A 17,093-nucleotide genomic window follows, 5' to 3' on the forward strand; every position below is an offset into this window, starting at 1 on the left:
CATCCATCCATTTTCTACCGCTTGTCCCTTTCGGGGTCGCGGTGGGTGGCTGGAGCATTCACACTCACGTTAAAATCATAAAATAAACATAAAAACAATCATAATTGAAATTAAAATCATAAAATAAAATTATCATAAAGCGATCATAAATCCAATTAAAATCATAAAATTAAATCCTCAATCATATTTCAAATTAGAATCATCATGAAACTATCATATTTCAAATTAAAATCATAAGATAAAATCATCATAAAACAATCGTAATTCAAATTAAAAATCATGAAATAAAATCGTCCTAAAGCAATCATATTTTAAACTTAAATCATAATCAATTAAAATCATAAAACTATCATATTTCAAATTAAAATCATAAAATATAATCATAATAAAGCAATCATAATTCAGATTAAAATCCCAAAATAAAATTATCATTAATACAATCATAATTCAAATTAAAATCATCATGAAACTATCATATTTAAATTTTGAATTATAAAATATAATCATCGTAAAACAATCATATTTTCAAATTAAAATCATGAAATGAAATCATCATAAAAACAATCAATTCAAATTAAAATCATAAAATAAAATCATCATAAAACAATCATTTTAGATGAAAAGCACAGCATTAAATCATCATAAAACAATTAAAATCATAAAATCATCATAAAACTATCATACTTCAAATTAAAATCCATCCATCCATTTTCTACCGCTTGTCCCTTTCAGGGTCGCGGTGGGTGGCTGGAGCATTCACACTCACGTTAAAATCATAAAATAAACATAAAAACAATCATAATTGGAATTAAAATCATAAAATAAAATTATCATAAAGCGATCATAAATCCAGTTAAAATCATAAAATTAAATCCTCAATCATATTTAAAATTAGAATCATCATGAAACTATCATATTTCAAATTAAAATCATAAGATAAAATCATCATAAAACAATCGTAATTCAAATTAAAAATCATGAAATAAAATCGTCATAAAACTATCATATTTCAAATTAAAATCATAAAATAGAATCATCATAAAGCAATCATAATTCAGATTGAAATCCCAAAATAAAATTATCATTATTACAATCATAATTCAAATTAAAATCATCATGAAACTATCATATTTAAATGTTGAATTATAAAATATAATCATCGTAAAACAATCATAATTTAAATTAAAATCATGACATAAAATCATAAAACAACCATATTTCAGATTAAAATCATACACTTAAATCATCACAAAAAACTATCACAATTAAAATTTAAATCTAAAAGTTTTGATAAAATACTTTCAGTTGTCATACACAATTAAAAAGTAATTGGGTTTTTTTTTCAGTCAAATTGATGCACTTTAAATCTTTGTTACAGACTAAAAAATATGATTAGTCATTTATTGTCTTGTAATTTGATCTATATTTCTTTTTCTTTCATGTAAATAATGTTATGCAGAGGTGTACTTATAACAGAAAATAATCTCGAAGCGCTGCACGTAGTTCACTTAAAAGTTCACCCGGACTACCTGAAGACCATGGCGTATGTGTTCCTGCTTGTGTGCAGAAGGAGATGTTCCTGGACCAGACCTTGGTGCTGCAGCAGCTGCGCTACACGGGGATGCTGGAAACCGTTCGAATCCGGAGGTCTGGCTACGGAGCCAAATACACATTCCAGGTACCGTGGATTCCTCCTTGGAGTCAGCAACTCAACCTTGTCAACACAACTACAGTGTTAGAAACTGACTTCCTGTTTAGTGCAAACTAGGCTTCATACTGAAAGAGGATGCAGAACATAACCGCCGTTCTACCGCATCAGATGGCAAAATTCTCCAAGTTGATTTTGTTTCAGTGCAGAGTTGACCACACTTTTTTCAAGCAAGGGCCGAACACCGAACTATCTGTTAAACAAGACAAGAAGCAAGGAATCAAACACACAGGATTCAATTTAGCTCATGAGGAGAGCGTGTGGACCTGCGCCCTCGTACAATGTCGCCCCACGCTCTGAGGAAAGAGTTCCACGGGAGGGGTCTCATTATACAGCAGCTGCACTGGGTCATAAACAGTTCAAACAAACGGTGCTTGGAGCGGTGTCAGGTTTGCCCCCTCTCTGCTCGTAAATTTCGGCTGTCCAAGATCTGAGAAACCGACACCTCTACGGCGCATTCCATCGCACACAGTGGAGTTTTACAAGCTGTACGCCTTTTGCTTGATAAGATGAAAGACCGCTTTGTAAGCACCGGTGGATAGTAACCCCGGCAAACGGTCTTCACGCAGGGCAACCTGAACTCATAGAAAACAAGTTGTGCGATAACTTTATATACAATTATTCTGACAATGCAGGGGCCACTTTACTAAAACCATACGCGATCAGAAACCACAAATACAAAAACACTAATGGAGGAAAACCATGTGAGCAAAAAAAAACCTATATTTTATTTTCAATCATTCGTGCACGTAATGTTAAGTTTTGATTATTTTTCTGTTATTTCAGCAACATTTCAGTGGCTTGTCTTGTCGCATGTGCAGGAATTCTTGGAGCATTTCAGGGTCTTGCTGCCAAAGAACTCCACCGCCTCCAAGGAGGACATCTCGGCCTTGCTGGACAAGAAGTTGGCCTTTGACCCCACGACGTACCAGATAGGCAAAACTAAGGTCAGCCTCTCAGTCCGTCTTTCTCCTACATTGAAAGCACGCAGTTCGCTTTTTAAAGACACTTTTTGAAAATAGTATCACAAAGTACTATTAAAAAGTGGAATTAAAGAGCAAATGTGTAATGGAATGAGAAAATGGTGCAATATTGACACTAATAACAACAAAAAATTCATCATAAAAACAATCATAATTCAAATTTAAAATAAAATCATCATAAAACAATCATATTTGAGATTAAAATCATAAAATAAAATCATCATAAAAACCACTAAGGTCATAAAATCATCATAAAACGATCATATTTGAAATCAAAATTATTGAGAAAAATCATCATAAAACAATCATACTTCAAATTTAAATCAAAAAATAAAATCACCATAAAACAATCATATTTCAAATTCAAATCATACAATTAAATCATCATAAAAACAATCATGATTACATACACTTAATTTTTATACACCGAAGTTTTATACACTTAATTTTTGTATACACTGAATTTTCATGTTATACATAATTTTCATACACTGAATTTTTAAACACTGAATTTTTTATACACTTAATTTTTTCATATAGTGAACTTTTACACACCGAATTTTTATACACTGAATTTTCATGTACTTAAATTTTTAAACATTTAATTTTCATACACTGAATTTTTAAACACTGAATTTTTTTATACACTTAATTTTTTCATACAGTAAACTTTTACACACAGAATTTTTACACACCGAATTTTGTTATAAACTGAATGTTTATACACTGAATTTTTGTATACACTGAATTTTTATACACTGAATTTTTGTATACACTGAATTTTTATACACTGAATTTTCATGTACCTAAATTTTTATACATTTAATTTTCATACACTGAATTTTTAAACGCTGAATTATTTATACACTTAATTTAATCATACAGCGAACTTTTACACAACAAATTTTTATACACTGAATCTTGTTATAAACTGAATTTTTATACACTGAATTTTTTTTTCAACTGAATTTTTATACACTGAATTTTCATGTACCTAAATTTTTATACATTTAATTTTCATTTACTGAATTTTTAAACACTGAATTTTTTATACACTTAATTTTTTTTACACAGTGAACTTTTACACACCGAATTTTTATACACTGAATTTTTGTATACACTGAATTTTTATACACTGAATTTTCATGTACTTAAATTTTTATAAATTAAATTTTCATACACTGAATTTTTAAACGCTGAATTATTTATACACTTAATTTAATCATACAGCGAACTTTTACACAACAAATTTTTATACACTGAATCTTGTTATACACTGAATTTTTTTTATAAACTGAATTTTTATACACTGAATTTTCATGTACCTAAATTTTTATACATTTAATTTTCATTTACTGAATTTTTAAACACTGAATTTTTTATACACTTAATTTTTTTTATACAGTGAACTTTTACACACCGAATTTTTATACACTGAATTTTGTTATGAACTGAATTTTTATACACTGAATTTTGTTATAAACTGAATTTTTATACACTGAATTGTTGTATACACTGAATTTTTATACACTGAATGTTCATGTAACTACATTTTTTATACACTGAATTTTCATGTGCTTACATTTTTAAACATTTAATTTTCATACACTGAATTTTTATACACTGAATTTTCACGTATCTAAATTTTTATACATTTAATTTTCATACACTGAATTTTTAAACACTGAATTTTTGATACACTTAATTTTTTCATACAGTGAACTTTTACACACCGAATTTTTATACACTGAATTTTGTTATAAACTGAATGTTTATACACTGAATTTTTGTATACACTGAATTTTTATACACTGAATTTTCATGTTCCTACATTTTTATACATTTAATTTTCATACACTGAATTTTTAAAAGCTGAATTATTTATACACTTAATTTAATCATACAGCGAACTTTTACACAACAAATTTTTATACACTGAATCTTGTTATAAACTGAATTTTTATACACTGAATTTTTTTTATAAACTGAATTTTTATACACTGAATTTTCATGTACCTAAATTTTTATAAATTTAATTTTCATTTACTGAATTTTTAAACACTGAATTTTTTATACACTTAATTTTTTTCATACAGTGAACTTTTACACACCGAATTTTTATACACTGAATTTGGTTATAAACTTAATTTTTATACACTTATTTTTTGTATACCCTGAATTTTCATGTACTTAAATTTTTATACATTTAATTTTTGATACACGTAATTTTTTCATACAGTGAACTTTTACACACCGAATTTTTATACACTGAATTTTGTTATGAACTGAATTTTTATACACTGAATTTTGTTATAAACTGAATTTTTGTACACTGAATTTTTGTATACACTGAATTTTTATACACTGAATTTTCATGTACCTACATTTTTATACATTTAATTTTTAAACACTGAATTTTTGATACACTTAATTTTTTTATACAGTGAACTTTTACACACCGAATTTTTATACACTGAATTTTGTTATAAACTGAATTTTTATACACTGAATTTTGTTATAAACTGAATTTTTATACACTGAATTTTGTTATAAACTGAATTTTTATACACTGAATTTTGTTATAAACTGAATTTTTATACACTGAATTTTGTTATAAACTGAATTTTTATACACTGAATTTTGTTATAAACTGAATTTTTATACACTGAATTTTGTTATAAACTGAATTTTTATACACTTATTTTTTGTATACACTGAATTTTCATGTACTTAAACTTTTATACATTTAATTTTTGATTCACGTAATTTTTTCATACAGTGAACTTTTACACACCAAATTTTTATACACTGAATTTTGTTATAAACTGAATTTTTATACACTGAATTTTGTTATAAACTGAATTTTTATACACTGAATTTTGTTATAAACTGAATTTTTATACACTGAATTTTGTTATAAACTGAATTTTTATACACTGAATTTTGTTATAAACTGAATTTTTATACACTGAATTTTGTTATAAACTGAATTTTTATACACTTATTTTTTGTATACACTGAATTTTCATGTACTTAAACTTTTATACATTTAATTTTTGATTCACGTAATTTTTTCATACAGTGAACTTTTACACACCAAATTTTTATACACTGAATTTTGTTATAAACTGAATTTTTATACACTGAATTTTGTTATAAACTGAATTTTTATACACTGAATTTTGTTATAAACTGAATTTTTATACACTGAATTTTGTTATAAACTGAATTTTTATACACTGAATTTTGTTATAAACTGAATTTTTATACACTGAATTTTGTTATAAACTGAATTTTTATACACTGAATTTTGTTATAAACTGAATTTTTATACACTTATTTTTTGTATACACTGAATTTTCATGTACTTAAACTTTTATACATTTAATTTTTGATTCACGTAATTTTTTCATACAGTGAACTTTTACACACCAAATTTTTATACACTGAATTTTGTTATAAACTGAATTTTTATACACTGAATTTTGTTATAAACTGAAATTTTTATACACTTATTTTTTGTATACACTGAATTTTTAAACACTGAATTTTCATGTACCTACATTTTTATACATTTAATTTTTAAACACTGAATTTTTGATACACTTAATTTTTCCATACAGTGTACTTTTACACACCGAATTTTTATACACTGAATTTTGTTATAAACTGAATTTTTATACACTGAATTTTGTTATAAACTGAATTTTTATACACTGAATTTTGTTATAAACTGAATTTTTATACACTGAATTTTGTTATAAACTGAATTTTTATACACTTATTTTTTGTATACACTGAATTTTTAAACACTGAATTTTCATGTACCTACATTTTTATACATTTAATTTTTAAACACTGAATTTTTGATACACTTAATTTTTCCATACAGTGTACTTTTACACACCGAATTTTTATACACTGAATTTTGTTATAAACTGAATTTTTATACACTGAATTTTGTTATAAACTGAATTTTTATACACTGAATTTTGTTATAAACTGAATTTTTATACACTGAATTTTGTTATAAACTGAATTTTTATACACTGAATTTTGTTATAAACTGAATTTTTATACACTTAATTTTTGTATACACTGAATTTTCATGTACATAAATGTGTATACATTTAATTTTCATACACTGAATTTTTAAACACTGAATTTTTGATACACTTAATTTTTTCATACAGTGAACTTTTACACACCGAATTTTTATACACTGAATTTTGTTATAAACTGAATTTTTATACACTGAATTTTGTTATAAACTGAATTTTTATACACTGAATTTTGTTATAAACTGAATTTTTATACACTGAATTTTGTTATAAACTGAATTTTTATACACTTATTTTTTGTATACACTGAATTTTTAAACACTGAATTTTCATGTACCTACATTTTTATACATTTAATTTTTAAACACTGAATTTTTAAACACTGAATTTTTGATACACTTAATTTTTCCATACTGTGTACTTTTACACACCGAATTTTTATACACTGAATTTTGTTATAAACCGAATTTTTATACACTGAATTTTGTTATGAACTAAATTTTTATACACTGAATTTTTGTATACACTGAATTTTTATACACTGAATGTTCATGTAACAACATTTTTTATACATTTAATTTTTATACACTGAATTTTCATGTGCTTACATTTTTAAACACTGAATTTGTTTATACACTTAATTTTTTCATACAGTGAACTTTTACACACCGAATTTTTATACACTGAATTTTGTTATAAACTGAATTTTTATACACTGAATTTTGTTATAAATTGTATTTTTATACACAGAATTTTTTTTATAAACTGAATTTTTTTTATATAAACTGAATTTTTATACACTGAATTTTCATGTATCTAAATTTTTATACATTTAATTTTCATACACTGAATTTTTAAACACTGAAGTTTTTATACACTTAATTTTTTCATACAGTGAACTTTTACACACCGAATTTTTATACACTGAATGTTGTTATAAACTGAATTTTTATACACTTATTTTTGTTATAAACTGAATTTTTATACACTGAATTTTGTTATAAACTGAATTTTTATACACTGAATTTTGTTATAAACTGAATTTTTATACACTTATTTTTTGTATACACTGAATTTTCATGTACTTAAACTTTTATACATTTAATTTTTGATTCACGTAATTTTTTCATACAGTGAACTTTTACACACCGAATTTTTATACACTGAATTTTGTTATAAACTGAATTTTGTTAGAAACTGAATTTTTATACACTTAATTTTTGTATACACTGAATTTTCATGTACATAAATTTGTATACATTTAATTTTCATACACTGAATTTTTAAACACTGAATTTTTGATACACTTAATTTTTTCATACAGTGAACTTTTACACACCGAATTTTTATACACTGAATTTTGTTATAAACTGAATTTTTATACACTGAATTTGGTTATAAACTGAATTTTTATACACTGAATTTTGTTATAAACTGAATTTTTATACACTTATTTTTTGTATACACTGAATTTTCATGTACTTAAATTTTTATACATTTAATTTTTGATACACGTAATTTTTTCATACAGCGAACTTTTACACACCGAATTTTTATACACTGAATTTTGTTATAAATTGAATTTTGTTAAAAACTGAATTTTTATACACTTAATTTTTGAATACACTGAATTTTCATGTACCTAAATTTGTATACATTTAATTTTCATACACTGAATTTTTAAACACTGAATTTTTTATACACTTAATTTTTTCATACAGTGAACTTTTACACACCGAATTTTTATACACTGAATTTTGTTATAAACGGAATTTTTATACACTGAATTTTGTTATAAACTGCATTTTTATACACTTATTTTTTGTATACACTAAATTTTCATGTACTTAAATTTTTATACATTTAATTTTTGATACACGTAATTTTTTCATACAGTGAACTTTTACACACCAAATTTTTATACACTGAATTTTGTTATAAACTGAATTTTTGTACACTGAATTTTTGTATACACTGAATTTTTATACACTGAATTTTCATGTACCTACATTTTTATACATTTAATTTTTAAACACTGAATTTTTGATACACTTAATTTTTTCATACAGTGAACTTTTACACACTGAATTTTTATACACTGAATTTTGTTATAAACTGAATTTTTATACACTGAATTTTGTTATAAACTGAATTTTTATACACTTATTTTTTGTATACACTGAATTTTCATGTACTTAAATTTTTATACATTAAATTTTTATACATTTAATTTTTGATACACGTAATTTTTTCATACTTTTACACACCAAATTTTTATACACTGAATTTTCATGTACCTAAATTTTTATACATTTAATTTTTAAACACTGAATTTTTGATACACTTAATTTTTTCATACAGTGAACTTTTACACACCGAATTTTTATACACTGAATTTTGTTAGAAACTGAATTTTTATACACTGAATTTTGTTATAAACTGAATTTTTATACACTTATTTTTTGTATACACTGAATTTTCATGTACTTAAATTTTTATACATTAAATTTTTATACATTTAATTTTTGATACACGTAATTTTTTCATACTTTTACACACCAAATTTTTATACACTGAATTTTCATGTACCTAAATTTTTATACATTTAATTTTTAAACACTGAATTTTTGATACACTTAATTTTTTCATACAGTGAACTTTTACACACCGAATTTTTATACACTGAATTTTGTTATAAACTGAATTTTTATACATTGAATTTTGTTATAAACTGAATTTTTATACACTGAATTTTGTTAAAAACTGAATTTTGTTAGAAACTGAATTTTTATACACTTAATTTTTGTATACACTGAATTTTCATGTACGGTATCTAAATTTTTATACATTTAATTTTCATACACTGAATTTTTAAACACTGAAGTTTTTATACACTTAATTTTTTCATACAGTGAACTTTTACACACCAAATTTTTATACACTGAATTTTGTTATAAACTGTATTTTTATACACTGAATTTTTTTTATAAACTGAATTTTTTTTTTTATAAACTGAATTTTTATACACTGAATTTTCATGTATCTAAATTTTTATACATTTAATTTTCATACAGTGAATTTTTAAACACTGAAGTTTTTATACACTTAATTTTTTCATACAGTGAACTTTTACACACCAAATTTTTATACACTGAATTTTGTTATAAACTGAATTTTTATACACTGAATTTTGTTATAAATTGTATTTTTATACACAGAATTTTTTTTATAAACTGAATTTTTTTTATTTATAAACTGAATTTTTATACACTGAATTTTCATGTATCTAAATTTGTATACATTTAATTTTCATACACTGAATTTTTAAACACTGAAGTTTTTATACACTTAATTTTTTCATACAGTGAACTTTTACACACCGAATTTTTATACACTGAATTTTGTTATAAACTGAATTTTTATAGACTGAATTTTCATGTAACTAAATTTTTATACACTTAATTTTTTATGCACTGAATATTTAAACGCGCATTTTGCTAACAATTTTTTTCAACAAATTTTTGGCATGATTTGATGTTAAAAAAAAAATTAAAAAAAGGAGTTCACAAAATTGAAAGAATTCCGTGACTTAAAGACTCTTAGTTGTAATAAAGAGGCAAATGAAGTTAGTTGTAATTGAAGGTGTGTCACCTGCTCAGGTGTTCCTCAAAGAGCTGGAGCGCCAGCAGCTGCAGGACACTCTGCACAAAGACGTCATGGCCAAGATCCTCTTCCTGCAGCGCTGGTTCAAGGCCCGCCTGCAGAGGAAAGACTTCCTGGACATGAGACGAGCGGCCGTGGTCATCCAGGTACAATCCACGTCCATTCAGGCCTGACCTGGTGTTGTCTAATCAATCCCACTCTGGGTGTTTGTGTTCCCACAGCGCTGTTGGCACACATACTGCCAGCAGGAGAGGAGGTGTTGTCTAATCCCACTCTGGGTGTTTGTGTTCCCACAGCACTGTTGGCACACATACTGCCAGCAGGAGAGGAGGTGTTGTCTAATCCCACTCTGGGTGTTTGTGTTCCCACAGCGCTGTTGGCACACATACTGCCAGCAGGAGAGGAGGTGTTGTCTAATCCCACTCTGGGTGTTTGTGTTCCCACAGCACTGTTGGCACACATACTGCCAGCAGGAGAGGAGGCGACGTGCTGCCACTCTCATCCAGGCCGTGTGGAGGGGCCACCGCCAGAGAGGGATGCTGAGTCGCCAGAGACAAGGAGCCACCAAGATCCAGGCGCTGGTCAGAGGCCACTCGGCACGGAGGAGGTATCACAACTAGTATCACATTATATACACTTGGATCGCAACTGTCCAAAATGAGTGCTTCGATACAAGCGGTCCTGCAGCGTGTTTACTTGTGTGTGATATCATGTGCGATACAAGAGGTCCTGCAGCGTGTTTACTTGTGTGTGATATCATGTGCGATACAAGCAGTCCTGCAGCGTGTTTACTTGTGTGTGATATCATGTGCGATACAAGCGGTCCTGCAGCGTGTTTACTTGTGTGTGATATCATGTGCGATACAAGAGGTCCTGCAGCGTGTTTACTTGTGTGTGATATCATGTGCGATGCAAGAGGTCCTGCAGCGTGTTTATTTGTGTGTGTGAAATCATGTGCGATACAAGCGGTCCCGCAGCGTGTTTACTTGTGTGTGATGTAATGTGTGATATCATGTGCGATGCAAGCGGTCCTGCAGTGTGTTTACTTGTGTGTGATATCATGTGCGATACAAGAGGTCTTGCAGCGTGTTTACTTGTGTGTGATATCATGTGCGATACAAGAGGTCTTGCAGCGTGTTTACTTGTGTGTGATATCATGTGCGATGCAAGCGGTCCTGCAGCGTGTTTACTTGTGTTTGATATCATGTGCGATACAAGCGGTCCCACAGCGTGTTTACTTGTGTGTGATATCATGTGCGATACAAGAGGTCCCGCAGCGTATTTACTTGTATGATATCATGTGCGATACAAGCAATCCCGCAACGTGTTTACTTGTGTGTGTTATCATGTGCAATACAAGAGGTCCTGCAGCGTGTTTACTTGTGTGTGATATCATGTGCGATACAAGCGGCCCCGCAGCGTGTTTACTTGTGTGTGATATCATGTGCGATACAAGAGGTCCTGCAGTGTGTTTACTTGTGTGTGATATCATGTGCGATACAAGCAGTCCCACAGCGTGTTTACTTGTGTGTGATATCATGTGCGATACAAGCAGTCCCGCAGCGTGTTTACTTGTGTGGGATATCATGCGCGGTATAAGTGGTCCCGTAGCATGTTTACTTGTGTGTGATATCATGTGCGATACAAGTGGCTCCTGCAGCGTGTTTACTTGTGTGTGATATCATGTGCGATACAAGCGGCCCCGCAGCGTGTTTACTTGTGTGCTATTGACCTTTAAAAGAGGTATTAAAATAAAAATGCTTGCTTAAATCAAAGTGTGTACCTGCTTTGGTACTTGACAAAATATATATGTTAGCATGCTAACATTAGCATGCTAACTTTTTTAGCCAGCTATTGCCCCTTAGAAGAGGTATTAAGATAAAAAATGCTTGCTCAAATCAAAGTGTGTATGGGATTTGGTATTTGACAAAATCTGTTAGCATGCTAACATTAGCATGCTAACTTTTTTAGCCAGCTATTGCCCCTTAAAAGAGGTATTAAGATAAAAATGCTTGCTCAAATCAAAGTGTGTATGGGATTTGGTACTTGACAAAATCTGTTAGCATGCTAACATTAGCCTGCTAACTTTTTTAGCCAGCTATTGCCCCTTAAAAGAGGTATTAAGATAAAAATGCTTGCTCAAATCAAAGTGTGTACGGGATTTGGTACTTGACAAAATCTGTTAGCATGCTAACATTAGCCTGCTAACTTTTTTAGCCAGCTATTGCCCCTTAAAAGAGGTATTAAGATAAAAATGCTTGCTCAAATCAAAGTGTGTATGGGATTTGGTACTTGACAAAATCTGTTAGCATGCTAACATTAGCCTGCTAACTTTTTTAGCCAGCTATTGCCCCTTAAAAGAGGTATTAAGATAAAAATGCTTGCTCAAATCAAAGTGTGTATGGGATTTGGTACTTGACAAAATCTGTTAGCATGCTAACATTAGCCTGCTAACTTTTTTAGCCAGCTATTGCCCCTTAAAAGAGGTATTAAGATAAAAACGCTTGCTCAAATCAAAGTGTGTATGGGATTTGGTACTTGACAAAATCTGTTAGCATGCTAACATTAGCATGCTAACTTTTTTAGCCAGCTCTTGCCCCTTAAAAGAGGTATTAAGATAAAAACGCTTGCTCAAATCAAAGTGTGTATGGGATTTGGTACTTGACAAAATATGTTAGCATGCTAACATTAGCCTGCTAACTTTTTTAGCCAGCTATTGCCCCTTAAAAGAGGTATTAAGATAAAAATGCTTGCTCAAATCAAAGTGTGTATGGGGTTTGGTACTTGACAAAATCTGTTAGCATGCTAACATTAGCATGCTAACTTTTTTAGCCAGCTTTTGCCCCTTAAAAGAGGTATTAAGATAAAAATGCTTGCTCAAATCAAAGTGTGTATGGGATTTGGTACTTGACTAAATCTGTTAGCATGCTAACATTAGCATGCTAACTTTTTTAGCCAACTATTGCCCCTTAAAAGAGGTATTAAGATAAAAACGCTTGCTCAAATCAAAGTGTGTATGGGATTTGGTACTTGACAAAATCTGTTAGCATGCTAACATTAGCCTGCTAACTTTTTTAGCCAGCTATTGCCCCTTAAAAGAGGTATTAAGATAAAAATGCTTGCTCAAATCAAAGTGTGTATGGGATTTGGTACTTGACAAAATCTGTTAGCATGCTAACATTAGCATGCTAACTTTTTTAGCCAGCTATTGCCCCTTAAAAGAGGTATTAAGATAAAAATGCTTGCTCAAATCAAAGTGTGTATGGGATTTGGTACTTGACAAAATCTGTTAGCATGCTAACATTAGCATGCTAACTTTTTTAGCCAGCTATTGCCCCTTAAAAGAGGTATTAAGATGAAAACGCTTGCTCAAATCAAAGTGTGTATGAGATTTGGTACTTGACAAAATCTGTTAGCATGCTAACATTAGCCTGCTAACTTTTTTAGCCAGCTTTTGCCCTTTAAAAGAGGTATTACATTAAAATCAAAGTGTGAGATGCTGTAATTGAACCAAGACTTACTTGTTTTTATATTCCAGATGCCACTCTATGCGTGAGGAGAAACGTAAAAAAGAGGAGGAGGAGGAGGAGGAGGAGAAGGAATCGAAGAGGAAGGCAGAAGAAGAGGAAAGGCGGCGGCGGGTTGAAGAGGAGGAAAGGAGGCGTCAGGAAGAAGAGGAGGAAAGGAGGCGGAGAATGGAGGAGGAAGAAGAGGAAAGAAGGAGAGCAGAGGAGGAGGACAGGAGGAGGAGTAGAGAAGAGGAGGAAGCAGCCAGGAAAGCGCTGGAAGCTCAGGCTGCGGAGAAGAAAGCAAAGGAGCCTCAAACGAGAGACGATCCAGACATAGAACTGATCACAGAGGAGATGCTGGACCGCAACCTGCCAGGACCAGAACCAGGAGAGGAGGACGGGGAGGCCACGTCAAGCTCCCACACAGAGGAGGAGGAGCAGGAGGAGGAATGGCGAGCACAAGAAGGAGAGGAGGAACTTCTCAGGTCTGGTGTGGAGACCAACGGTACTCTGGCTGAGGCTGGACCTCGGCTCAGCAAGGAGGAGGATTTCTCCCAGGCGGACCATAAGCCAACCAGGGCCCAGGGATCCAGAAGCCAGGAGAAGCGCGAGCAGAGGCGGCGGAGAGGTCTGGAGCACAACCAGAGAGAGACGGAGCGAGCGGCGTCTTCCTCCGCGCCCGCCGGCGACCAGATCTCCACGCCGCTCGAGCGAGCGGACAGCAAGGAGCTGGACCAGTACACCTTCGTGGCCTGGAAGGTGAAGGACGACAAAGGAGGGAGGAAGGAGGCCAAACGTCCCCCGCCGTCGTCCGCCGCCGTACGTCCCACCACGTTGTCGCTGCGAACCGCCGACGGGAGCGCGGCGGACGGCGGCGCCGCCAGCCTGCAGCGCCGCCACGGGCCGGCCAAGGAGAAGGCGGACAAGAGGAAGAAGGGCGCCGGGGAACATTCTCCCCCAGCTGACATCAGAGAGCAGACAAGGTCCACACAGCCTCTCCAACATCACACTTCCTGTCACATGCTAATATGACCACGCCACTTCCTGTTTCTTTGCAGGAGTCAAACTACCTCGTCCTCGTTGGACCCGTGGTCTCCAGGCCCCGAGGGTGCTGCTGCGCTCCTAACCAGAGAGGTATTCACCCCGGTCTTACCCACTTGCTCCCTTTTGGGCCACAAGTCCTCCACTTTTTCAGAAAGTTGCAGCAAAAGTTGCGAGGCTTTGAGTCTACACATGAGTACCCAGTTGGCACTGAGAGCTTTGAGTCTACACATGAGTACCCAGTTAGCACTGAGAGCTTTGAGTCTACACATGAGTACCCAGTTGACACTGAGAGCTTTGAGTCTACACATGAGTACCCAGTTGGCACTGAGAGCTTTGAGTCTACACATGAGTACCCAGTAGGCACTGAGAGCTTTGAGTCTACACATGAGTACCCAGTTGGCACTGAGAGCTTTGAGTCTACACATGAGTACCCAGTTGGCACTGAGAGATTTGAGTCTACACATGAGTACCCAGTTGGCACTGAGAGCTTTGAGTCTACACATGAGTACCCATTTGGCACTGAGAGCTTTGAGTCTACACATGAGTACCCAGTTGGCACTGAGAGCTTTGAGTCTACACATGAGTACCCAGTGGGCACTGAGAGCTTTGAGTCTACACATGAGTACCCAGTTGGCACTGAGAGCTTTGAGTCTACACATGAGTACCCAGTAGGCACTGAGAGCTTTGAGTCTACACATGAGTACCCAGTTGGCACTGACAGCTTTGAGTCTCCACATGAGTACCCAGTTGGCACTGAGAGCTTTGAGTCTACACATGAGTACTCAGTGGGCACTGAGAGCTTTGAGTCTACACATGAGTATCCAGTTGGCACTGAGAGCTTTGAGTCTACACATGAGTACCCAGTTGGCACTGAGAGCTTTGAGTCTACACATGAGTACCCAGTTGGCACTGAGAGCTTTGAGTCTACACATAAGTACCCAGTTGGCACTGAGAGATTTGAGTCTACACATGAGTACCCAGTTGGCACTGAGAGCTTTGAGTCTACACATGAGTACCCAGTTGGCACTGAGAGATTTGAGTCTACACATGAGTACCCAGTTGGCACTGAGAGCTTTGAGTCTACACATGAGTACCCATTTGGCACTGAGAGCTTTGAGTCTACACATGAGTACCCAGTTGGCACTGAGAGCTTTGAGTCTACACATGAGTACCCAGTGGGCACTGAGAGCTTTGAGTCTACACATGAGTACCCAGTTGGCACTGAGAGCTTTGAGTCTACACATGAGTACCCAGTAGGCACTGAGAGCTTTGAGTCTACACATGAGTACCCAGTTGGCACTGACAACTTTGAGTCTCCACATGAGTACCCAGTTGGCACTGAGAGCTTTGAGTCTACACATGAGTACTCAGTGGGCACTGAGAGCTTTGAGTCTACACATGAGTATCCAGTTGGCACTGAGAGCTTTGAGTCTACACATGAGTACCCAGTTGGCACTGAGAGCTTTGAGTCTACACATGAGTACCCAGTTGGCACTGAGAGCTTTGAGTCTACACATAAGTACCCAGTTGGCACTGAGAGATTTGAGTCTACACATGAGTACCCAGTTGGCACTGAGAGCTTTGAGTCTACACATGAGTACCCAGTTGGCACTGAGAGCTTTGAGTCTACACATGAGTACCCAGTTGGCACTGACAGCTTTGAGTCTACACATGAGTACCCAGTTGGCACTGAGAGCTTTGAGTCTACACATGAGTACCCAGTTGGCACTGAGAGCTTTGAGTCTACACATAAGTACCCAGTTGGCACTGAGAGATTTGAGTCTACACATGAGTACCCAGTTGGCACTGAGAACTTTGAGTCTACACATGAGTACCCAGTTGGCACTGAGAGCTTTGAGTCTACACATGAGTACCCAGTTGGCACTGACAGCTTTGAGTCTACACATGAGTACCCAGTTGGCACTGAGAGCTTTGAGTCTACACATGAGTACCCAGTTGGCACTGAGAGCTTTGAGTCTACACATGAGTACCCAGTTGGCACTGAGAGCTTTGAGTCTACACATGAGTACCCAGTTGGCACTGACAGCTTTGAGTCTACACATGAGTACCCAGTTGGCACTGAGAGCTTTGCGTCTACACATGAGTACCCAGTTGGCACTGAGAG

The 17,093-nt window shown here is 33.1% G+C and overlaps 1 protein-coding gene across 9 annotated transcripts in view; it reads left to right on the top strand.

Annotated features, from left to right (window-relative positions):
• LOC133616672 (myosin IXB) overlaps window positions 1-17,093 on the top strand; it is a 302,457-nt gene that overhangs the window by 225,498 nt on the left and 59,866 nt on the right. For all 9 annotated transcript variants that reach the window (XM_061976210.2, XM_061976209.2, XM_061976214.2 and 6 more), the window contains 6 exons: window positions 1,568-1,678; window positions 2,530-2,655; window positions 10,412-10,561; window positions 10,862-11,022; window positions 13,954-14,907; window positions 14,983-15,058. In XM_061976210.2, coding sequence (XP_061832194.1) covers window positions 1,568-1,678; window positions 2,530-2,655; window positions 10,412-10,561; window positions 10,862-11,022; window positions 13,954-14,907; window positions 14,983-15,058 — 1,578 coding nt within the window. The remainder of the gene's footprint in view (window positions 1-1,567; window positions 1,679-2,529; window positions 2,656-10,411; window positions 10,562-10,861; window positions 11,023-13,953; window positions 14,908-14,982; window positions 15,059-17,093) is intronic.

The sequence above is a fragment of the Nerophis lumbriciformis genome, linkage group LG14 (genome assembly GCF_033978685.3).
Source record: "Nerophis lumbriciformis linkage group LG14, RoL_Nlum_v2.1, whole genome shotgun sequence".
Taxonomy (NCBI): domain Eukaryota; kingdom Metazoa; phylum Chordata; class Actinopteri; order Syngnathiformes; family Syngnathidae; genus Nerophis; species Nerophis lumbriciformis.